At 42.1% G+C, this 25,969-nt stretch overlaps 1 protein-coding gene and 1 long non-coding RNA gene across 8 annotated transcripts in view; one reads left to right on the top strand and one right to left on the bottom strand.

Annotated features, from left to right (window-relative positions):
* The window catches only part of LOC140484610 (paladin-like), a 252,098-nt gene that overhangs the window by 176,222 nt on the left and 49,907 nt on the right, over positions 1-25,969 (bottom strand). For 5 of the 7 annotated variants that reach the window (XM_072583121.1, XM_072583124.1, XM_072583122.1 and 2 more), the window contains 2 exons: positions 10,476-10,670; positions 7,877-7,979 (listed from right to left, as the gene is read on the bottom strand). In XM_072583121.1, the coding sequence (XP_072439222.1) occupies positions 7,877-7,979; positions 10,476-10,657 (285 nt within the window). In that variant the 5' untranslated portion in view covers positions 10,658-10,670. Of the gene's footprint in view, positions 1-7,876; positions 7,980-10,475; positions 10,671-15,785; positions 15,984-16,012; positions 16,202-25,969 lie in introns of those variants that run through there. The other 2 variants (XM_072583118.1, XM_072583119.1) reach the window with 2 other exon arrangements.
* The window catches only part of LOC140484611 (uncharacterized), a 104,061-nt gene continuing 94,291 nt past the window's right edge, over positions 16,200-25,969 (top strand). Inside the window, exon 1 of the long non-coding RNA XR_011962298.1 lies at positions 16,200-16,442. This is a non-coding gene — a long non-coding RNA (uncharacterized lncRNA). The remainder of the gene's footprint in view (positions 16,443-25,969) is intronic.

The following is a 25,969-nucleotide window of genomic DNA, read 5'->3' as shown; positions in this document are numbered from 1 at the left end:
TACTGACTCCCCAGTGGAGGGAGTATGGTTCATGATATCAGCAGAAGCTTTCCTTGCCCATGTTTAATCTGAAACCATAAGATGTCTTGGGTCCAAAGCCAATGTTGCAGACACCCAGAGCAACTCCACCCCAAATGTATACCACTGTTCTAGATGTAAGTTTGCGTGCTGAGCTGGAAGGTTTGATATAAGACGTTTAGTCACCATACTAGGTAACATCATCAGGGAGCCTCCAGTGAAGTAAAGGTAGTATGGCCTGCTTTTTATTTATGTGCTTAGGTTTCCTTGGGTTGATGATGTCATTTCCTGTGGTGATGTGATTTCCTTTTTTCCCTTAAAATGAACAGGGAATGACGTCACCACATGAAATGATGTCACCAACCCAAGGAAACCTAAACACATAAATAAAAAACAGGCCATACCACCAGTGCTTCACCAGAGGCTCCTTGATGATGTTACCTAGTATGGTGGCAAAACATCTGAAAACAAAACCTTCCAGCTCAGTGAGTAAACTTCCATTCAGTACATCAATCTGAGCTATACATCTTTTCAAAATTTGTATAGTACTGTGCTACCACCTTTGCTGGGTCTGTCCTGCCAGTGGGACAGGATATAGCCAGAGATGGTGGTAGTGGCATCTGGAACATAGTCATACTTAAGGAATCATACCTGACAGACAATGTCAGGCTAATACTTGATTATTCAGTGAGACAACTCTCCCGATTTTGGCACTAGCCCCCAGATATTAGTGAGGAGGACTTTGCTGAGTCAACCAGGTTGTTTCTGCAATGACCTTTCCAGTGCTTAGGTTGATGCTGGGTGATCTGTCCCGCTTCACTTCTTTCTTGAGATTTCATAGTGATTGATATAACCGAGGGTGACAGATTTCCTCCCCTGAAGGACATCAGTAAGCCAGATGAGGTTTTTTTTTCTAAAAATTGACAATAGTTTCATGGTCTTCAGTACATTCTTAATTCCTGATTTTTTTATTGAATTTAAATTCTACCAAATCCAAATTCTACCAGCTGCAATGGCTGGATTTGAATCTGGGCTCCCGGAAAATTGGATGAGTTTCTGGATTAATACTGAAAAGGTGTTGCTGGAAAAACGCAGCAGGTCAGGCAGCATCCAAGGAGCAGGAGAATCGATGTTTCGGGTATGAGCCCTTCTTCAGGAATGAGGAGAGTGAGCCAAGCAGGCTGCGATAAAAGGTAGGGAGGAGGGACTTGGGGGAGGAAATGCGATAAGTGGAAGGAGGTTAAGGTGAGGGTGATAGGCCCGAGTGGGGGTGGGGGCCAAGAGGTCAGGAAGAAGATTGCAGATTAGGAAGGTGGTGCTGAGTTCGAGGGTTGGGACTGACACAAGGCGGGGGGGAGGGGAAATGAGGAAACTGGAGAAATCGGAGTTCATCCCTTGTGGTTGGAGGGTTCCTAGGCGGAAGATGAAGCGCTCTTCCTCCAGCCGTCATGTTGCTATGGTCTGGCGATGGAGGAGTCCAAGGATCTGCATGACCTTGGTGGAGTGGGAGGGTGAGTTGAAGTGTTGAGCCACGGGGTGGTTGGGTTGGTTATTCCGGTTGTCCCAGAGGTGTACTCTGAAACGTTCCGCAAGTAGGCGGCCTGTCTCCCCAATATAGAGGAGGCCATATCGGGTGCAGCGGATGCAATAGATGATGTGTATGGAGGTGCAGATGAATTGATGGCGGATATGGAAGGATCCCTTGGGGCCTTGGAGGAAAGTAAGGAGGGAGGTGTGGGCGCAAGTTTTGCATTTCTTGCGGTTGCAGGGGAAGGTGCCAGGAGTGGAGGTTGGGTTGGTGGGGGGTTCCCCCACCACTGGTCCTCACCTACCACCCCACCAACCTCCATATACATCATATCATCCGTCGTCATTTCCGCCACCTCTAAACAGACTCCACCACCAGGGATATATTTCCCTCCCCTATCAGCATTCCGAAAAGACCACCTTTGTCAGGTCCACACCCCCCACCAACCTCCTCTATGTTGGGGAGACAGGCTGCCTACTTGCGGAACGTTTCAGAGAACACCTCTGGGACACCCGGACCAACCAACCCAACCACCCCGTGGCTCAATATTTCAACTCCCCCTCCCACTGCACCAAGGACATGCTGATCCTTGGACTCCTCAATCGCCAGACCATAGCAACACGACGGCTGGAGGAAGAGTGCCTCATCTTCTGCTTAGGAACCCTCCAATCACAAGGGATGAACTCAGATTTCTCCAGTTTCCTCATTTCCCCTCCCCCCGCCTTGTCTCAGTCCCAACCCTCGAACTCAGCACCACCTTCCTAACCTGCAATCTTCTTCCTGACCTCTTGGCCCCCACCCCCACTCCGGCCTATCACCCTCACCTTAACCTCCTTCCACCTATTGCAATTCCAACGCCCCTCCCCCAAGTCCCTCCTCCCTACCTTTTATCTTAGCCTGCCTGGCACACTCTCCTCATTCCTGAAGGAGGGCTCATGCCCAAAACGTCAATTTTCCTGCTCCTTGGATGCTGCCTGACCTGCTGCGCTTTTCCAGCTACACATTTTCAGCTCTGATCTCCAGCATCTGCAGTCCTTACTTTCTCCTGACTGGATTAATAGTCTAGCAATAATACTACTAGGCCATCGCCTCTCTGATTTTGCTTCATCAGGTACAGTATCAATTCAGCTGAACATTACAATCAAACAACTGACAGCCACACAAAGGTGGAAACAGAAGCTAAAAGTTTAACTACAAAGGAGCTTGTCCCTTCATGGAACATCTTTTATTTTACTTGAAAATACTGTCAGTTTGTGGGTGGCACAGTGGTTAGCACTGCTGCCTCACAGTGCCTGAGACCCGGGTTCAATTCCCGCCTCAGGCGACTGTCTGTGTGGAGTTTGCATGTGGGTTTCCTCTGGGTGCTCCAGTTTCCTCCCACAGTCCAAAGATGTGCAGGTCAGGTGAATTGGCTATGTTAAATTGCCCGTAGTGTTAGGTAAGCGGTAAATGTAGGGGTATGGGTGGGTTGTGCTTCGGCGGGTCGGTGTGGACTTGTTGGGCCGAAGGGCCTGTTTCCACACTGTAATGTAATCTAAACTATGTATAAGGATATTGGATAATACTTCTAATTTGTTTTGTGCAAAAATATTTGAATGCACAATTTCAAATATTGCATAGATTAGATTCCCTACAGTGTGGAAATTAGGCCCTTCAGTCCAACAAGTCCACACCAACCCTCCGAACAGTAACCCATCCAGAACAATTTCCCTCTGACTAATGCACCTAACACTATGGGCAATTTTAATATGGCCAATTCACTTGACCTACACATCTTTGGACTGTGGGAGGAAACCAGAGCACCCAGAGGATAACCAAGCAGACACGGGGAGAATGTCTGTGTAGAGGTTGCACAGTCGCCCAAGGCTAGAATTGAGCCTGGGACCCTGGTGCTGTGAGGCAGCAGTGCTAACCACTGAGCCACCATACCACCCCATTTCAGATCATTTTCCCAGCCAGTAACATGCCTTGACTTTCAACACAGTTATTATAATTGGCCTTTTTAAAAACAAAATCAATGCCTATCTCTTCTTCCAGCCTTGGGACATATCCCAACTGAGCCAAAAATGTCCAACTCCTATGGACTTTCAGGGTCATTGGAATCTGGACCAGGAGGCCCATAAGTTCTAAATGAAATCTGCAAACTCAGCATAGATTGCATTTGAGATCTGCTTTCTCTGTGAGTAACACAATGCTACCCTGAGCCTGCAGGCTAGGCATGAGGAGGAAGGGGGGAAGACAAAGAGGAGGGAAGTGATGCATGTTTTGCTTTCAGCAGGATGTTTTACCTGACACAGCATTGCATATGCTACTCACATAATATCATAAACTGTGAGTGGATAACGTGGCATTGAAGAATCCAGCTGGTGATTATACAGAAACATTACATTCGTAGGCACATCAGTATCTGGGTTAAAGTATCTGGGGCTACAGGGAACAGCTCACCTCTACTAATGTGCCATGTTTCAAATGATCCCAACCAGAGTCTGATAACTTTTAACTCTCAGGTAACAATGCTGGACAGTGATGGCGACATGTGCATGTCTTTAAAGGTACCCTGACGTGAGACTTATCAGGGCCAAGAAGAAGAAGAGAGGCTGAGAAGATGAAGAAAGAAGGGATGAAGGAAGAGGAAGAAACAAGGAGAAAATTAGCATGCAAATGATACAATCAAGCACTCAGTTTGGTACAATTCAGGTCAGCAGTGAACAATCTTTAACATGCACACAAAACCTAGTTTATCGATTAAAAATCTGACTTCACATGAGAATGTCATGCCTGAAGATATTTGTGGATGATGAAGGCCTTTTGGCTCATCCTTAATTCATACAAGCTCTTACACAGCATAAACAGCTATAGTTCAAGAAGGCAGTTCACCACTACTTTCTCAAGGAAGCTCTAGGAATAGGCGATAAATGATGGTCCAGCCAACAACACCCAAATCCCAAGAGTGATTTTTGTTTTCTAAAAAATCATGTTAATTGCTTCTTAAAAGCTCCATCATTCTAACTGGAATTTTATTGCACAAGATTATCATTTCCATACAAAGAAGCATCTCTTGATATTACAGCTAAAATTATATTTTATTAGTTTATATGTGTAACCGTAGAGTTATACAGCATGGAAACAGACCCTTCAATCCAACTCGTTCATGCCGACCAACTTTGCCTGCATTGGCCAACATCCCTTTAAACGTTTCCAATTCACATACCTGTCCAAATGTCTTTTAAACATTGCAACAGTGCATGCATCTACTACTTCCTCTGGCAATTCATTCCACATGTGAACCACCCTCTCTATGAAAAAGTTGCCTCTCAGGTCCCTTTTAAATCTTTCCCCTCTCACTTTAAAATTATGCCCTATGGTTTTGAATTCCCCTACGATCGGGAAAAGACCTTTGCTATTCACCTTACCTATACCCATCAACTTTCTGCGCTCTCCAGTGAAAGAAGTCTCAGCCTATCCAGCCTCTCTTTAGCACATGCTCCAGTCCTTAATCCAAAGTTTAATTTAATGTATATGTGGTGATAATCTGGGTTTTGATAACTTAGACTCTCTTTTATAACCCCCTCTCAATCACTTCTTTCAAAGTGATCTCTCTAGTATACGTACTAACAGAGAGATTGTCACTGACTCAGCCTTTCAATCTCTAATGGGAGGGACATATTCCTGAAATTAGATCTACCACGAAGGAGCTATTTAAGTTTTATTTTCTCTCAGTGATCTGGAATCCTCAAGAAAGATATGGATGCCAATGGTCAATCAGAGTTTTCAAGCTGGGATTAACAGATTTGGTTGGGTAAGAATATCTTCACCATAAAATGTTTGGCAGGTCTCTGCCAGTCCAACATTAAGCCACATGAAGGTGAGCCAGCGCAGCCTATAAACATGGAGATAATTTATCAACAGTTGCTGCTTCAATCACTGCAGATGATTCAGTGACAAACCACGCATTCACTCATTTGAGTTTAACTTTAAAGGGGCACTGTTCACATCAAAGCAGGAGAGAAGCAAGGAGCAAACCAATGAGAAATTATTTGTAAACAGTGAATATTCCTTCTAAGGGCTCATTTGCAGACAGCAATGTGATAAATTCTTCAAACTACACAGCCTTCCACTGAAACGTGGAAGAAATTCCTGCCCTAACTCATGGAGGCATGGCCCTTTAAGTAGAATGGCCTGATAGCTGCCACGCAACTGACTTTCCTTGCAAGCATGCATTAAAACACATTAACAGGGTAAAATGATCAGAGGCCAACTATATTTTATTCAGGTAGAGGGAGAACGAGTACAATTTGTGTTTTGAAACATGGCATGTTATTGGATTAGTGGTGCTGGAAGAGCACAGCAGTTCAGGCAGCATCCAACGAGCAGCAAAATCGACGTTTCGGGCAAAAGCCCTTCATCAGGAATAAAGGCAGTGAGCCTGAAGTATGGAGAGATAAGCTAGAGGAGGGTGGGGGTGGGGAGAGAGCAGCATAGAGTACAATGGGTGAGTGGGGGAGGAGATGAAGGTGATAGGTCAAGGAGGAGAGGGTGGAGTGGATAGGTGGAAAAGGAGATAGGTGGAAAAGGAGATAGGCAGGTCGGACAAGTCCGAACAAATCAAGGAGACAGTGCTGAGCTGGAAGTTTGAAACTAGGATGAGGTGGGAGAAGGGGAAATGAGGAAGCTGTTGAAGTCCACATTGATGCCCTGGGGTTGAAGTGTTCCGAGGCGGAAGATGAGGCGTTCTTCCTCCAGGCGTCTGGTGGTGAGGGAGCGGCGGTGAAGGAGGCCCAGGACCTCCATGTCCTTGGCAGAGTGGGAGGGGGAGTTAAAATGTTGGGCCACGGGGCGGTTTGGTTGATTGGTGCGGGTGTCTCGGAGATGTTCCCTAAAGCGCTCTGTTATTGTCTGGAATTCACTGCCTGAAAAAAGTGGTGGAAACAGATTCAAGTGCAAGTCAAAGAAAGGATTTGGATATCTGTCAGAACAGAAACATTTCCAGAGCAATGGGAAAAGGGTAAGGGAGTAGCTCCAATTGGATACATCTTCCAAAGAGCCAGTATGGGGATAATGGGCAGAATGGCCTCCTCAATGCTGGAATATGCATTCTTGGTGAAAGTTGCAACAATATGAGGTGAATGGTAAATGTGTTCCTTTACTTGGGATTTGGTACTAATTCCCAAGGTGCTTTCTTCTTCCTCTCACCAGTGAGTCCCACGCCAGGCAAAATTGATTCATCCCTACAGGACATTAGTGAATCTACAACAATCATAGATAATTTCATGGCCAAAATTACTGAGACTGGCTTTTATGTTCTTGATGTTATTAACTGAATTCAAATTCCACTAGCTGCCATAACAGGATTTGAACCCATGACGTTGAAAGAATAGCCTGAACTTCTCGATTAACAATCTAGTGACATCACCACTATGGCACCCATTCTCTGGGCACCACACCTTCAACAGGATGTTGAAACATTATGATGGAGATTTACGTAGAAGATGGGGGATCGAAGAACTTGTGGTTTTGTGGATACTTGGACAAACTAGGATGGTCACCTTATTGCCGGGAACGATAAGGGGAGGTCTAGTTGAGCTATTCCAAACTATGGGGGGGGGGGTTCTTGATTGCCTGGTATTGACTGTTGATAGGACAGTTTGAAAGTGGGTTGGTCACTGCTGTGCTTCAGTTTGCTTAACACAAGTTTAGCAAACTCACACCAGGACTAGTAAACCAAATGCTGGTTTTGTTTATTGAAGATATATTGCAGAATTGCTCAGCAAACAAATTCACAGCGAAGTTTCAGCAACTGTTACAGGGAAATACAATTACAACTCCCTAACACTACATTCTGAGAGCTAGACAATGCAATGGCTCTTGTTTTACATCTTGGTTACTTGCTTATTAGCATATACTCTCAAAGTGATATCACAGTGACCAGTGATCATTTCTTTTTTAAAAAATGGGAAATGCGAAGAATTTTCACCCCCACAGAGGAAAGATAAGATCTGGAATACACTACTTGAAAGAATGGTGGAATCGGCTTCCAGAGCTTTCAAAAGGCAATCAAACATGTACTAGATTAATCTGCGGGGTTCTGGGGAAAACTCTGAAGTGTGGAAAGAAATTAGATAAGTCCCTGACAGAATCAGAACAAAATGATCTCCTTTTGTGCTGATCAACTGATAACACTAGATTCAGAATGAAGAGTAGACTTATGTAGGGATCTTCCTAAGCTTTGTTTAAACTTAGATGGTCACAAGGGAGAGAAACCACAATAGATTTAGCTAACTTGTTTACACCACATCACATGGGACAGATTTTACTTCCATTTCTCCTTACCTGAACCAAATAGTGTTCCGGCAAGTTATCTGAAATTTTCCCAATTATATAGTTTGCTTTTAACAAGTCATCGTGAATCTGAAACTCTTCTTTACAGTTATACCTGAAAGATTGAAAAATAATTATTTCACTTTGCTAATTACTGTTCAATCATGTGAATATAAGAGATTTAACTTAACATTTCTCTGATAGTACCAATTTTGGATGTAAACTATTGAATAATTGCCGAATCATCCTTAATTTTAATCTGAGGAGCTACACTACGGCTCCAATGCTTTACTTAGGCTCGTTTTCTTCTTTAAACTGGAAGTCCAAATTTCATCTTCTCAGAAATCTGGACATTTTACTCTTCATGCTCTTGTGACACGTGTTAGTCATTCCACTGGTTATCAATGGGATGGGGAATTAAGACAGCGAGGGAGTAAACATTCTTCGAGTGAGACAGTGTGGAGAGCAGTGCATGCAATGGAGAGGGATGGGATAGGATGAGGTTATGTGGAGAGGAACAGGATGGAGGGGACTGAGGATGGGTATGGAAGGGAATGTAGAATCATCCTCAAAACCGAAGGGGGGGGGGTAGGGATTGAACTCATTCCCAAAATTCCCACAAAATGTGTGAAAATTCAGTCACAGAAGTGATCACTCAAAGGAGTCATCCCATCTCCCCCTATATGTGGGATGCACAGATTCCATGACTAGCCCATCTTCCAATCAGATATGCTGTCTCTTCCCTGCAGGCTGCTCTTCCAACTACGGGTTCAGACTCTTCTGCTCTTGCTGCACCTAATCTGTGATTAGAGGAACAGCTAAGGCAGGAGGGAGAAAACCTGTTATTGGTTGAGCTTGAAGAGTTCGTCTGGTTATTCCTGGGGCCCCTGTACTATAGAGTTTCAGGTGAGTACTCATTGGACCTATGACTCTGTGAGCTTGGCAGTCAGATGAGGAAGTGACAGGGCCTGAGTGCTGGGTTCTTCCATTCTTCATTGGAAAGCTAAGTAGCATAGCCTACACACATCCTGTGACTTCTCCATCAGTGACCAAGTTTTTTGATGGTTATAGCCACTTGGTACTCCTGCTGAGATGAGAAGGCAGTCAGCAGAGCTTTCTAACCCTAACCCTATTGCAGGAGAGGTTGTCAAGATACATCTGTGACTCACCATTCCATGTGGGAAAAAGAGAGGACTGCAGATACTGGAGATCAGAGCTGAAAAATGTGTTGCTGGAAAAGCGCAGCAGGTCAGGCAGCATCTAAGGGCTTATGCCCGAAACATCGATTCTCCTGCTCCTTGGATGCTGCCTGACCTGCTGCGCTTTTCCAGCAACACATTTTTCAACTCACCACTCCATGTTCCCACCTGAGTTCGGAATGGTGCTGGTGAGAGAGTGGAAAGAGATTCAATGGTTTGATTTGTGGAGATGAATAGTTTCCTCTTGGAGTTTTACTTTTCATGAGTGAGAGAACAAATTGGAGACCTGCCCTACATTCCGCTTGCCAGGTGTCCAAATTGCTAGAAGAATGGACAAAGTACCTGAAGAGACTGGCTCAGGATCCATGTCCTGGATCAATGCTTACTCCTCACTCGATACCAACCAAACCATTGTTAGGATGAAGGCTCCAACTGGGAATGCCTCATATCACTACAAACAAATCTGTCACAATGACATACTGACAAATAAAATGAGACTACACTAAGGGTACAAGAGACAATTCAGCTATGATCATTGCTCTTCATTGCTATCGAGTGGAAAGTGCAAATCACAGAATTATTATGGTACAGAAGGAAGCCGAAGTCCCATCATGCCCACACCGGCTCATTAAGTGAGCACAATTACCAAGTGCCATTCCCCTGCTTTTTCGCGTATATCCTTGCAATTATTTTTACCCAAATAATTATCCAATACCCTCTTGAATGCCTTAAATAAACGGGGATGCATCCACTATTACCAACCCTCTAAGATTGCCTTGGAGAATTTAGGACTTAAAGATTAACCTTCTACAACCACCCTAGGAAAAAGAAATGAAAGAAGAAAAAAAAAGAGCTTTTTTTTGTAACACTTTTATTTGCCAGTTTAAAATGCCTTGATAATGGAGACAAAATGGATATTTCAGCAGATCAGTTGTCGGTAGTATGGCAGATCAAATCTCCAAGAACACAACTATCCAGAATTGGCAATGCCAGATACAGAGGATGAAGGTGAGGCACGTTATTAGAACTCTCACCATGAAGACTGCCAATTCAGGTTGGACATAGAATCATAGAATGGGCATTAGTGAGCTACATGGGGTTTTCCAAAAATCAGTAATAGTTGTTGTAGTTAACCTTTGTTGAGACTGGATTCCAAATTCCAGTTTTCTTTTATGGGCATTCATGAACCAAATCAATAATCAATGATAATTTCATAGCCATTATGATTGAGAGTAGATTTCAACTCCAAATTTAGTAACTGAAATTAAATTCCTTCAAATGCCATGGCAAGACTTGAATCTATGTCCTTAGTGAACTGGCCAAGAATACTCAACCAATGACATTACCATCACACTACCGTTTGCCTCAGCATGGCCTGAATGGCCAAGAACTACCTGCATGGTCTGACTCACGTGATCAACACGGGTGCCACCTTATTGGTGATGATGGATTTGGCCTTGTTGTGAATGCTGAGTGTCTGGAAGGAGTTGACACTAATTGATCGCCTGTTCTCTGTTGTCTCGTTGCTCTGGCCGTTGTCACTGAGTTGTCCTATGGATACCGTTTGCTGAGCAGCGCTGGCAGTTGTCCCCATAATCCACAAACGGCTTGAAACAAAAGAAAACAAAAACCATTAAGTAGCTGTTTACCCATGATGACCAGGAAAGGATTTTCATCCCAATACCTCAACTATTTAACAAAAAGTGACAGCAAGGCAGATTCACCAGTTCTGGTTAGACTGAGCTCTGAAGAAAAGCCTGTGACCTGAAACATTCACTTCTCTCCATAGCAGCAGCCAGAACATCTGGGATATTTTTGCTTTTGATAAACTGAGGATTATCTACTCCCTGACATGGATGTAAAAGATCCCACAGCACTATTTCAACAAAAAGCAGGACAGTTGTCCCTAGCCCCCTGTCAGTACTTAACCTACATCATGAAATCAGATGATCTGCTCATGATCACAATACAGTTTGTGGGAGGTTACCATGCACAAACTGGTTGCTGCCTTCCTGCATTACAGCAGTGCCTACACATCAAAAGTGCTTTCTTGTTGGTAAAGTACTCTGAGCTGTCCCATGGGTCAGGAAAGGTGCTGTAAGATGCAAATCTGATTTCCTTTTACTCCACAAGCAGAAGACCAGCAAGTGCTTGAATGCTATTTCTTTCTCCCACAGTCAAACAACCAGCTGGCACTTACTGTCTGATTACCACAAGAAGAATGTCTGCTTGGCTTATACTGAAAAATGTTCTGCAGAATTTTGACCACAGGACAGAAAAAGGCACTGTGCTACTTTAAGAAATTATTTTACAGCAGTAGCTTTTTTCTTACTGTTTATCTACAGAAGCTTAATGGAAAATGCATTCAAAACAGATTTCATTACTTTTTCTTTTTAACACAACCCAGTCTTCCTATAAAACCCCCACATACATTTCTTATAGTTAACATAAAACAATATTACTTCAAAGCGGCTGTTGCAATCCTCAATTCTGCTGATCTCAGTGAAAGACTGATGAACACCAGCTCTGTGTTAATTGCAAGCCTGGAGTCTTAAAGAAAAGTTTGCAACAATTTTCTATGCAAAGCACGCAAATTAAACTTCAGCATTCAGTTGACAGAATGAATGGAGAATAAAGCACTAATTTAAATAACTTCTATTGGGCACAAATGAGACACTCTAATGTTATTTTCTCATTTCTACTCTTTGCATTTTCTTCTCCTCAACTTGCTCCAGAAACACCACATTATTCCCTTCAGTACCTCACGTATGAATTGGTCCCCTTTTACCTCGAGCTTTTACACTGGACCAAGTTGATCCCAATTTGATCATTGCTCAACATCTGACGCCAAGTATTTCCAATGAAGCAGGGTGGGGCAATTGCAAGTCAGAAATTTGAAGTTAGTTGAATCTCCCCCAAACCTGGCTCAGTTGGCTCAACTGTGGATGGAACTCACATGAGTATCAAGAATTTCCTGTTTTGTAGAGATTAGGAGACTCCAGGAATTAAACACTGGTCTTCCAGACATTGCTACAGGAGCCCCAAATGTGTTCCTAATGAAAACTAAGTGCCTGAATCAAAAATATACTTTTGTTTTCATTGACCATTTTATTTTATTCATTTGGAAAATACTGGAGATGGAATGAAAGGTTGGTTGACCAAACAGACTGATTGGAACATCATGTTATGTGATGAGAACTTCAGGAATACAGTCATAGAATCATACAGCAAGGGAACAGACCCTTTTGTCCAACCAGTCCATGCTAACCATGTTACAAACTAAACTAGCCCCATTTGCCTGTGCTTTGCCCAAAACCCTGCAAACCTTTCCTATTCATGTACTTATCCAAATGTCTTTTAAATGTTAGAACTCCACCTGCATCCACCACTTCCTCTGGTAGTTCATTCCACAAGTGAACCATTCTGTGTACCCAAGTTGCACCTCATGTCCTTTTTCAAACTTTCTCTTCTCACCTTTAAAATATACCCCCTAGTTTTGAACTCCCCCACCCTGAGGAAAAGACTCTTCTCAGTCATCTTATCTGTGCCCCTCATAATTTTATACATCTGTACGAGTTCACCCCTCAACATCCTACGTTTCAGTGAAAAAAGTCCCAGCCTTTCCATTCTATTTTTATTTCTCAAACCTTCCATTCCCAGCAAAATGCCGGTAAATCTTTTCTGAACCCTCTCCAGTTTAGTAATACTCTTCCTATAACAGAGCCACCAGAACTGCACACAGTACTCCAGAAGAGGTTTCACCAATGTCCTGTACAACCTCAACATGATGGCCCAACTCCTATACTCAAAGGTCTGAAGAATGATGGAAAGCGTGCTAAATGCCTTCTTAACAATCCTGTCTACCTTTGATGCATAGAACCATGTGCCTGAACCCCTAGGTCTCCCTGTTCCACAACACTACCTAGGTCCTACAATTAACTGTATAAGCCCTGTCTTTGTTTGTATTACCGAAATGTAATACCTCGCATTTATCTAAGTTAAACTCCATCTGCCACTCCTCAGCCCACGTACCCAATTGATCATGAGCTGTTTGTCTTAGATAACCTTCTTCACTGTCCACTATACTACCAATTTTGGTATCAACTGCAAACTTACTGACATGCTTCCTACATTGCCATCCAAATCATTTATATAAATAACAAGCAAAAGTGGACCCAATACCAATCCCTGTGGAACACCACTGGTCAGTGGCCTCCAGTCCAAAAAAACGACGTTCCACCACCAGCCTCTGTCTCCTTACATCAAGCCAATTTTGTATCTAATTGGCAAGCTCACCCTGAATCCCATGTGATCTATTTTTACAAATTAGTCTACAATGCAGAACCTTGTCAGCATAAGTCAGAAACATGAACCATGTTCAGCAGACACCTCACATCTCTGATTGGTTAAAACCAGCACTACCTTCATGAGATCCTGCAGTTACTAGCAGAATAGACATACCAACCTGACAGTCTTCTCCCTGGTTAATATTCCCAAGGAGGCACTGATCACACATGATCAGCTGTGATGGGGGAGCCACACTGCGCACATTGCAGATCCAAGTCTCCCTAAGCAAGTGCTCTATTCTGAGCTCTACAATGGTAAGTGAAATACTACAAGGACACCTTGAAAGCATCTCTGAACAAATGCAAAATCCCCAGAGATATATGGGGATTATTCTACTTATCCTGGAATGTAAAATGGAGAAGAAGTATCCGTGAAGGTATCAACCACTTCAAGCTTCACCAAGTGGAGCACGTGAAGAACAAGCACAAGCAGCGGAAAGAGCGCACAGAATCCAGAGCGTACCAACCACCCGTCTCATCAAACACGACTGGCCCCACCTGTGGCAGAGTCTACAGCTCCAGGAATATAGTCAGCTGAAGTTCACAACACTCCGGACAGTTCAGCAATTGACTGCTAACTCTAAGGAATTCAATATATTCACCATCGCCCATTTTCCACTAAAGTCAAAGACCAATTTCATTTCTCGTGAAGGAAAGTACTTGAGGATGTAGGTTTGCTCACTGAGCTGAACGGTTCATTTCCTAACGTTTCGTTACCTTACTGGGTAACATCTTCAGTGGACCTCAGGCGAAGCAATGCTGAAAATTCCTGTTTTTTATTCCTGGGTTTCTTTGGGTTGGTGATGTCATTTCCTGTGGCAAAGTCACTTCCTGTTCCTTTTCTCAGGGGGTGGTAAATGGGGTCTAACTCGATGTGTTTGTTGATAAGAGTTCCGGTTGGAATGCCATGCTTCTAGGAATTCTCGTGCGTGTCTTTGTTCGGCTTGCTCTAGGATGGATGTATTGTCCCAGTCGAAGTGGTGTCCTTCCACATCCATATGTGAGGTTACTAGTGAGAGAGGGTCTCACAAATCTTCTCAAACCTCGCTAAGAACTTGCATTTACATAGCAACTTGTATGACCATAGACCGTTCCAAAGCTTTACAAACATTAAAACACTTTTGAACATTAAAATTGTTGAGTACAATCATTTTCTCTCTACATTTATCACATAGACAGCTCTCTCACACACAGCAATGCAATAACAAACAGATTGTTTACTTTTCAATGATGCAAATATTAAACCAGATATGGGAAAACTCTCCTCGCTAAGATGCGCCATAGAACCTTTATCATTCATTACATACCACAACTGGGACATGAACACACAACCTTCTGATACGGAGGCAAGTTTGCTACCAACTAAGCCAGATAAAACTTAACATTCTCCTTAACTCAAAAATTGCCATTTGATTCAATTGCCTGAAATACAATTGGTGGTAATAAATGGAGCATGCTTACTGCCCATTATTGACTTATATTTGTACAGAATGATCTACAAAAGAGAAGCAAATATGAAGGGGACACACAACAGAAGGCTTATCAGCAGAAAGGGCAATTGATTTCAACATTTCTGGATCATATACTTGTGTGTGTGTTAGTGTTCGCTGATTGAGAAGTGTGTGTAAATAAAGATTGCGTGAGGGCAAGAGCAAAAGTGGCTCCCAAATTAGGAGTTTGTTAGCTCTCCGATACTCTTTTGTTAAACCTTATTGGAAAAGCATGGACATGGGACAAAAGTAGCAGCATGGCAGTTGGATCAAGGCCAGACTGCAGCTTCACATCAAATCAAGGAGGAGAAAGGGAGGACTGCAGATGATGGAGATCAGAGTCGAAAGTGTATGATGCTAGAAAAACACATCAGGTCATGCAGCATCCAAGTAGCAGGAGAATTGACATTTTGGGCAGGAGCCCTTCATCAGCAGAAAGGGCAACTGATTACAACATTTCTGGATCATATACTTGTGCGTGTGTTAGTGTTCGCTGATTGAGAAGTGTGTGTAAATAAAGATTGCGTGAGAGCAAGAGCAAAAGTGGCTCCCAAGTGGAAACGTTGATTGTCCTGCTCCTCAGATGCTGCATGACCTGCTGTGCTTTTCCAGCACCACACACTCTCCACGTCAAATCAGTCAATCCAAGAGCATCAAACCATTCAAACCCAGACTCATTAGCGCAGAAAGCAGGTAAAATTATTTTAAGTCAGATTTAATTGTTGGATATAATGTACTGGGTAAGGAATACTGCCTCCCAAAGAGTTAAAATGCACTAGTTTGATCAGAGGTGCCTAATGAAGGTGGGGCCTGTTACCCAACCTCTGAAGAATCAACATACAACAGTCTGGCTCTTGAGGTATAATGATAGTGATGGTGTCCCTACCTCTGAGCCAGGAGACCGAGATCCAAGTCCCTCTTGCTCCAGAGGTGATCATAACATCTGAAATCAGATTGATTGGGAAACCATCTACAACAGTCCACAGCACCTCGATTTACCCTCTGCTTCCCTCTGATCTGCTCTTCAGCCATATCCTCTTTGTATAAAAGGGGAGGTTCTGCGAACTCTCGGGAAGGGGGGGGGGAAGAAAGAGAATAAATAAGTCGCCCTACCGCGCCTCCTTCTCAGCCAAATGCATTCGGGGATTCCCGTCCAGGCAATCCAGGGCCATTTTGTCAGCTAACTTGACAGGATGGCCTTTGTTTAGTTTCTTTTTGGAGAGAGCTGGGATTTTGGGGGTGGGAGTAAAGACGCACGGCCCTGACAGCGGGGCCCAAGGCAGTCCATCGCCTGTTGCCACGGACAACCCGCAGCACATCTGGCCGCCAGATGGCCACGCGCGCTGCTGCTTCAAATGGCCACACATTCCAAACAGCAACGGTCAAGGCACCGGCCGCAGCTCTCCCTTAAATCTGAGATTGTAAAAACCACCAGAGCCAAAGGCGGACTTTTAAAAAAAATCGCGCGTCTACTTCGCTGCATCGAATCAGTTATAACGTTCCGACTTTCCCTTTTCCTCCCGAAATCAGGAGCAAGCGTCAGGTTCAGTTTTATTTTTTTATTACTGTTCGTTCGTTGGCTGCGACCGTCGCTTCACTGTCCATCGCCACTTTGGCCTGGAGGATGAAACGATAACATACAAAAACAGAAAATACTGGCAATGCTCAACTGGTTCGGCAGCATCTATGGAGAGAAATCAGTTGACGTTTCAGAACCGTTCTGAGGAACGGTCACTGGACCCCAAACGCTGACTCCGATTTCTCTCCGCGGATGCTGTCAGATCTGCTGAGCTTTTCCAGCAACTTCTGTTTTTGTTTCGGATTTCCAGCGTCTGCAGTTCTTTCGGTTTTTGTTGGGGGGGGGGTGGGGGGGGGGGATGATGGTTGTGAGCTTCTTGAATCACTGTAGGGGCACCCATAGAATTGTTAGGAAGAAGATTCCAGTTCAACGACAGAATTTTATCGTTCCGAGTCAGGGGTTTGAATCTAATTCCAGACTTGGTGAATAGAGATCACAGGGGTCCAAGCTTTACATTCTGGTGTCCTATGGTATACTCACCCACACGTCTCCCTCATATGGATTGTGAGTAGAATCTCTTATTTGAGTCATATCGTGCCCAGTCCCTGTTCATAACTTGCCCAACCCAGCCTTAGTTTGATAACCTTTAACATGTGCCTACTAGAAGTCAACCAATTGCAGTTTTATTTCAGTTTACCCCAGGCCTCAACAGCTTTTAAGGAGAGAGAATTCTAGATTTCCAATGCCCTTACGGTGAAGTGGTGCTTCCTGACTTCAGCCCCAATGTTAAGGTTCTGTTCCCTTCTTCTAAATCTACCCAAATTGAGGAATCAATTCCTCTCTATCATCCATATTAATTCCATTAATCACAACATCTGTTGTGGAGGGGTTGGCCTCGTGGTATTAAACGAGAGACTCTGGGAATCTGGGTTCAAATCCTACCATGGCAGATGGTGGAATTTGGATTCAATGTTTATTAGATTTTTAATTCCAATTTTTTTTTAATGTTTGTAGAACTTGTGCTAACTGTCAGGAAAACCTCATCTGGTTCACTAATGTCCTTGAGGGAAGGAAACTGTCATCCTTACCTGGCCTATGTGTGATTCCAGACTCTCAGCAATGCGGTTGACTCTTATGGATGAGCAATAATTGCCAGCAACACCCACATCCTGTGACTGAATTTACAAAATAAACACAGCAGCTGGTGCAATTTCAATTAAATTAATAAACTTGGAATTATAAAGATAACCTCAGTAATGGTGACCACAGCAACTATCGTTGATTGGTGTAAAAACCCAACTGGTTTGCTAAAGTCCTTCAGGGAAAGAAACCTGACATCTTTACCTGGTGATACCTGACTCAGCAATGTAATTAACTGCCTTTTGAAATGGCCTAAAAACCGCTCAGTTCAAGGCAATCAGGGATGGACAATAAATGGCAGCCTTGCCAGAAATGCCAACATCCCATGGAAGAATAAATGATCTAAAACAATGATATTAGATCAACCCTCCATCTGCTATAAGTAAGGCAATACCAATGCAAGTTCGGCTCTCCTCACCACTTCCCTGCCTGTCCACGCATCACAGTTTTGTGGGCTGTGATTTTCAATGCTGCTATAATTAGTTTAAGGGTAGGCCATTTAGGACTGAGATGAGGAGAAATTTCTTCACCCATAGAGTGATAAACCTGTAGACTTCACTGTCACAGATACAGTTGAAGCCAGCACTGAATGTTTTCAAGAATGAGTTAGATATAATTCTTAGGACAAAAGGGATCAAAGGGTATGGAGAGAAAGCAGGGGAAAAAAAAGAGTATTGAGTTAGATGATCAGCCATGAATAATGCAGCTGGTTCAAATAGCTAAATAGCCTAGCTCTGCTCCAGTATTCTATGTTTCAGTTAGGCATCAAGGGTTAACCAGTATTCATGAGACCATACCCTGATAAGGAATCAATACTTTTGGGTAAAGGGGTGGCTGCTGGTTCTGAGTAGATGTATTCCTTGCAGCCTCATGAGATCTTCCACTGCAGTAATCTCATTTCAGCCAAAAGGCTGTCTTTTATTGACACTGAACAACTGAAAGCAGTCACAGGAAATGAATAAGCAACATAACAATGTTTCTCATGAGGTGCATGTTGCAGGGTTCTGGAGGTGAATCTTTCATTCCTAGATGTGTCCAGGTAATTCTGGAGAAGGGAAGGACAGAGAAGAGGCCTCCAATCTCCTCCAACATTTAATGAAATCTTTCCTCCAAGATGTGCCCTTTGACACCTTTACCCAGAGATCACCAACCTGAACATCAAGAGGAGCCATGTTTGAATTTAGCCAAAAAAGCATTGTCTTAAGAGGCACAGTGCCATTCCACAAGCCATTAAAGCAAGACAAGAATTCAACAACATTTTAAAAGAAATTTTTTTAGTAATGCAATTGTTCATTGAAAATGTTCCTACCAGTACTATTAATTTTTTTTGTTGCTAATAGTAGTTTTAAAAGAATAAATGAAGCCTTTCAAATGCTATCAAGGTGGGCTTGATCAATTAAGGGCAGGGAACAGATAAGAGCTGAATGCTCTCTGGCCTTACTGAACAAAGATTGGTGGAATTTTAATTACCACATCCAGGATTCACAGCCTTTTATGGAGTCTTTGACCCTGATTTTCCCATTCTTTTCCTAAGAATGTGTTCGATGCTGACAATATATTACCCTCATTGCAGTGATAAATTACCAGATCACCTATCTAGACAACACATAGGTGAGTTTCTTGCCCTGTCAGGTTTCTGGACACTGCTATGTGGGGTTGCCAGATTCATGTTGAGGCCTACTTTAGAAGGCCTGCTAAAGAGGTCACAGAGTTATTGAGGTCAAAGGCAAGGGCAGAGAGTGTAGCATTCAGAGGCCACCCACCACTTGCCTGCCGTCTGTACCTCAGATTGTACTCCACACAGCCAGCATACCACTATGGTTTCCCAGTCAGGAAATTAGCCACCTTTCTTGCCAGCCAGCAAGGCAGGTGATCAGGGAGGTAGCAATTTGACTCTCTTAAGTGACGACTCAAGTGCCTTATTTACAAACTGAGAAAGTTGCACATAAGGCCTTCATGTTCGGAAACTGCGAGGTGCTGCATTTTGGGAAAGCAAATCTTATCAGAACAAAGAAACCTTGGAGTGTAGGTAGATAGGATAGTGAAGAAGGCATTTGGTATGCTTTCCTATATTGGTCGGAGTATTGAGTACAGGAGTTAGGAGGTCATGTTGCGGCTGTACAGGACATTGGCTAGACCACTGTTGGAATATTGTGTGATTCTGATCTCCTTCCTATCAGAAAGATGCTCTGAAACCTGAAAGGATTCAGAAAAGATTTACAAGGATGTTGCCAGGGTTGGAGGATTTGAGCTATAGAGAGAGGCTGAACAGGCTGGAGCTGTTTTCCCTGGAGTATCGGAGGCCGAGGGGTGACATTATGGAGGTTTACAAAATTATGAGGGGCATGGATACGGTAAATAGGCAAAGTCTTTTCCCTAGGTTTAGGGTGAGATGGAAAAGATATAATAGAGACATACGGGCAACGTTTTCACGCAGAGGGTGAGCCGCCAGAGGAAGTGGTGGAGACTGGTACAATTGCAACATTTAAGAGACATTTGGATGGGTATATGAATAGGAAAGGTTTGGAGGGATTGGGTTGGGATATCTGGTCAGCATGGATGGGTTGGACCAAAGGGTCTGTTTCCATGCTGTACATCTCTATGACTCTATGGTGAGAAGGGGAGAGTTGCTCTCCAAGCCAAATATGCCTCTGGCTGTCTTTCTTATCATCTGTAGAGAGGTGCAAATTCTACCTATGGTTAATCTTTACATTTCACTAGCCCAGAAAGCAATGAAAGCTGAGTCATTGATATATACTCAAAGCTAAGTTAAATTTTTGACAGACAAGGGAATCAGCATATATGGGGGACAAATGGGAAAGTGGAGTTGTGGTGACAATCTTATTGAATGGTGGAGCAGGCTCGGGAGGGCTGAATGGTCTCCTCCTGCCTCTCATATTTTCACATAGAATGCCAAAAAAATTAAAGTTAAAGGATTAAATTAAAGGATTAATATGTTAACTAATGTTCCATCTGTTGAGGGCACAGACACACACAGTAGTAAACTACCCTGGTAGTAAACATTCATGGATATAATTTTTCAAAGCTGAGGGAATTAGGCCATATAAGGAGTTTTGCACTGACTGTAGGGTTGTCAATCCTCCATAATTGTCCTAGAGTCTTAAATTAACTATTAATCTTTAATGAATTATTAATCGTCACTATAATTCTTTAAGTAATCGAGGAGAATAGGTATTAGGTGGGTGGAGTGGTTTTTTTTATTTTAAAGTTTGTTTAGTATTGATATAAATATCAGGAGTGAGATGCAATTGAGTACTGCAAAGTCTACTCACTTTCTAATAGACTGTGGGAAGGGGGTGAGGTCATGATGATGGAACCATTGGCTGATCAATGCTGGGGGATGGAGTGGGATGTTTGAAGACAGGAGATCATGTGACATAACCTCCTGGAAAAGGTCCATTCCAAGTTGACAACGCTTCACTCTCCTGTGAGTTTGTTCGGAGCCTGTACTGAATCTGTTGCCACTTTGCTTTTATGTGATGTCCCCATTCATGAAGGAGGCCGTCTGAAAACTCTTTCAGTTCTTCAGTATAATAGACTGAATTTGCCTTTGAAATGAAATTCCCCCCACCCCCCTACCCACATAGAACTCTGCCTTATTGCAAGACAAACAAAAGGAGAGCATTTTAATTCCAATCTGGTTCTCCTAACACACATTAACAACACATCAATGCACAAATACTATAAAGACTCTAAAGCAGAGATAGACCTGTGAGGCAAAGGTCATCGCCATGGTCACCTAAAACTTTAAATTAAAAAGAAATGCATTCTAATATTCCTAACACAACACAGAATTATAAGCTGAATCCAATTAAAAGTCAACGACTCTCAGCACTGACAGACAAACCCAAAAATTGTAATCGAGCACAGGAAGCAATGGTGAAGAGATCATAACTGTGTCAGTCAGGTGGAGTTCTACAGTGTGGCATCTGCTTCAAACAAGAGCGGGGAGCAGTGCAAATCTGTTTATCTAAACCACAACCTGATTCAGTACAGCATGCTTTCAGTAAATATTTAGGCTGCCACATGATGCCTCCTTTGTTGGACCGTGCTCTTACAAAATTAATGGCTGGATTAAACGTCCCTTACAATTTTTAAAATAATTTTAATTATTCAAGAGATGTTAGCATCATAGGCAATAAATGATGGCCGAGCCAATCTTTAATTACCCTTCAGAAGGTGAAAATGAGCTGCCTTCTTGAACTGCAGCAGTCTTATTTGGTGCATGGACACCCACAATGCTGCTGAGAAGGTAATTGCAATATATTTCCAAGTCAGATTGTTGTGTGTCTTGGAGGGGACTTGCAGGTGGTGGTGTTCCCATGTATGTACTGCCGTTGTCCTTCTAAATGGCACAGATCATGAATTTGGAAGTGGTGTTGAAGTAGCCTTCGTGAATGGCTGCACTGCATCATACGAAAGGCACACACTGCTGTCACTGAATGTCAGCAATGGAGGATTTGAAGATTCAAAGTGTGTATGGGTATCAATTGAGCAGGATGTTTTGTCTAGGATGGTGTCAATTCTTTTGAATGTTGTTGAAGCTGCATTCATCCAGGCAAGTGGAGATATTCCATCACATTGTACCTTTTAGAGACAGAACAGACTTTAGGGAGTCAAGACGTAAATGTGTCGGAAGCATTTCACAGGAGGTTTCTAGATTAATACAAAGAATGAGTGGGTTGTTTTTTTAATGAGGCAAGCTGGGCTTGGTTTCACTAGATGTAAAGATGTCAGAGATGTAAAGCACAAAAACAGACCCCTTGGTCCAACTCATCCATGCCGAGCAGATATCCTAACCCAATCTAATCCCACCTGTCTGCACCCAGCCCATATCCCTCCAAACCCTTCCTATTAAGTTTAGATGAGTGAGTAGTAACATGTTTGAAAGTTAAGAAGGTTTTGACAAGGTGGAAATGGAGACAAAAATTTTCTCTTGTGGGTGAGTCCAGAACAAGGGGATCTATTTTAAAATTAGGAGTCACTCTTTTAGGACAGAGATGGAGAGGAACATTTTGCTCAAGTGGTTGTGCAACTTTGGAACTCTCTACCTCAAAATTTGGTGAAGGTAGTGTCAATTGAATATTTTTTAAAGCAGAGGTAGATTGATTCCCTGCCTAACAAGAATCTATGGTCACAGCCATTTCAGAGGGCAGTTAAGAGTCAGTATCATTGCTGTGGGTCTGGAGTCGCATGAAGGCCAGACTAGGTAAGGGCAGAATTCCTTCCCTAAAGGACATTAATGACCTAAATGAGATTTTTATGACAATCTGTGGTATATTCATGGTACCCATTTACAAAGATGAGCTCTCAATTTTAGACTCTTAATTGAATTAATTTTACAACTATAAAAGATAGCTTCATGGTCTGCATTACTAAGGGGAGTGTCCAATTCCGGATTTCATTAATTGAATTTAAATTCTAACACCTGCAGTGCTAGGTTGAATTCATGTTCCTCACAGCTTTATGCCTGAGCTTCTGGATTCTGATCCACTGACATTGTCATTAAAGCACTATCTCCTGCTTCTCCTCCTTGATATGGGAACTGTGCAGGAAAATGGCATTGAAAGAGAAGATCAATAATAATCTAGTTGAATGGCAGAGCTGGCTTGAGGGGATGAGTGGTCTACTCCTGCTTCTAATTTGTATATGCCCTGTTACTATTCCTGGAAGTTACTTCCATTTTCTGCCACACATACATCTACACACACAAAGTTGGTATCTGCAACTTATTCATGCTGTTTCAGATAATGCCTTGCAGGTTATGATAAACATGCGTTTTAAAAAAACTTACCATGCTACCTTTGAATCTTTTTTTCACCAATCACTGGAAACAGTTCCCTCTATATTTGAAGTGGAGTATATATTTTAAGTGGAGTGGGTCTGGTGAGTGGTTAATCAGTAAGAGTCAATGTCTTTCTGAAAGTATGGTCGGTAGCTAGCATTGATTTGATATTTACTGGGCTAAGAATTAAAGTAAGGCAAGAAAGTAAAGTAAAATTCTTCCAGCATTAAGCAGGATAAAATTATTGGAGAGTAGGTGATTAGTTAAGTAAATTGATTCAGTCTGGAAGTGCAGTCCCAAACAGAGCAAATGGAGTGATTGTTTCAAGTTTGGAGAGTGGAGAATTAGATGGAAGATGGGATGAAGATGCTCTTTTCTCTGTTTTAAAATCTATTTTTTAATGCACATAATTGTTCTTACTTTGGTGCAATGGAGGGAGTTAGTTGATGAGTAATTGGTAAGCTATTCTACCTGTACTCATGATGTAAGGTGTGTGATTTTATACATACATATATAAAAATATTTTAATATCATTTATTTCAGAGTATGTACTTTGAACTAGCGGCATTTAACTTTTGGTCTATGTTTGTGAGAGGTTAATGATTAACCTGCCAATATTTCTGCAGCTAGAATGAGGATTCATTGAGTGACAATGGGAATGTGTTTGCATTGTGAGTTTTGTGCTCAGACATTGATAAACATTAGCATGCTTTAAGTTTAGAAGAATAAGGAATTGATTTTTATTTGCTTCAGAGAAAATCCCTCAGCTTGGAAAGTCTTTGGTTTCAGTTTGCAGAAATCCTGTTAAAATTAGATTGAAGGAACAGTTTCTCATGGAGAAAGGATATTGTTCAGAAGAGTGAGGAAATAGGTTACCTTAGTGCAAGGGTTTTAGTTAAAAGCTTCAGCCTGAAGGATTAGAAATGGGAAGGCATTATTTGAAGCTAAGAAAATCTAAGCCCAATTGTGTGACTAATCAAGAATAAAAGTTAATAAACTCTTGAAGTAAATAGATAAATCAAAACTATAGATGTTATAGAGAAGAAAACTTTCGTATTGGGATAAATGGAATTTCTTTTTACTGTATCTTTCAAAATCTTAAATTGTTTATTTAAAAATAGCTTGGTTTATTCTATTTCATCTTTTTTGCAGAATAAACCTTAAAACTAAATCTGTACCATTACATGCTTATGTTTCAGTCAAAGACTACCTCTGTAAATAAAAACAAAGCCAAATATGATCTATTAAGTCAGATTTCAGTCTGGGATCTGATCCCTCTAGTAATAACAGTAGGGAACATACAGATGTGGCAGGACAGTCAGCAAAGAGCAAGTTACAAGAAACTGATGTATATTACTAGAAAAGGCATGCTTGGAACTTTAATGCGTACAGAAAAAGAAATGCAAGTACAATATGTTGTCATTTTGGGTGTTTTTTATTATATATTTATTTAGCTAAAAATCAAAAGAGAAATCTGTTATCATCTTACAATGATTTGAAGGAATGCCTGACACCTATTGCAATGAGTGAACAAGTGATGGATATATTAATGATTAATTGGATATGTAATGGTTGTTTAAATATGGGAGCTCATAATCAGTGAAGCATAAAACTCTCACTAAAATTGTGGACTTGAACGGTGTTTAAATACAGTTGATCTTGTAGTGTATAATAGTATCATCAAGCATCTGCTGCCGTTGTTCACGGGTTTGCAAAATTCTGTCGAAGAAACCTTGAAGAATTTCTGCTGTGCATCTTGCAGATGGTACACATCTACTACTGAAGTGTCAGTCAATGTTTGTGGATGTGGTGCCAATCAAGCAGGCTGCATTTCCCTGAGTGGTAAACTACAGACATGTTATCTTGGTTGTCATATAAGGGAAATGTTGGAATCTAATATAAAGGCAGTGGTAGCTGAACAAAAATTTAGAAAACAATGGCAACATTGGACAGAGTCAACATGAATTTTTGGAAGGGAAATCATGTTTCACAAACATGATTGAGATTTTGTGAAGATGTTACTGTAGCATTAACAAAGGAGAACCAGTGGATGCATTGTTTTCAAAAGGTTTTTTTTAAAATAAGGTCCCACACAGGCTGTTAGTAAATAAAATTAGAGAATATGGGATTGAAACAAATATACTAGCATAGATTGAGAATTGGTTAATAGTCAGAAAGCAGACAATAAAAATGAAATGGTCTTTCTCAGAATATCATTGTTATTTGTGGAGTACGTCAAAGATCAGTGTTAATTCCACAACTGTTCATCATCCATATAAATGATTAGGATGTGAGAATCAATTATATTAATCCCAAATGTACTTATCGAACCAAAAGTAGGTGGGAACATAAATTGTGAGGAGGATGCAAGGAATCGTCAAAAGAATTTAGCTCATCTAAGTGCATGGACTAGAACATGGCAGATGGAATGAGATATAAACAGAAGTATAGATGGTAAAACAAACAGAAAGTCAGAATGTTTCTTAAATGGTGAGAGTTTCTAAGTGCCAGTGTCCAAAGAGGCCTGGATGTCCTTGTTCACAAGTCACTAAAAGCGAATATACAGTTGCAGCAAGCCTTTTGATGCAAATGTATGTTAGCATTC

This window comes from Chiloscyllium punctatum, chromosome 13 (genome assembly GCF_047496795.1).
Source record: "Chiloscyllium punctatum isolate Juve2018m chromosome 13, sChiPun1.3, whole genome shotgun sequence".
Lineage (NCBI taxonomy): Eukaryota > Metazoa > Chordata > Chondrichthyes > Orectolobiformes > Hemiscylliidae > Chiloscyllium > Chiloscyllium punctatum.
This window is presented reverse-complemented; position numbering and strand designations above follow the sequence as displayed.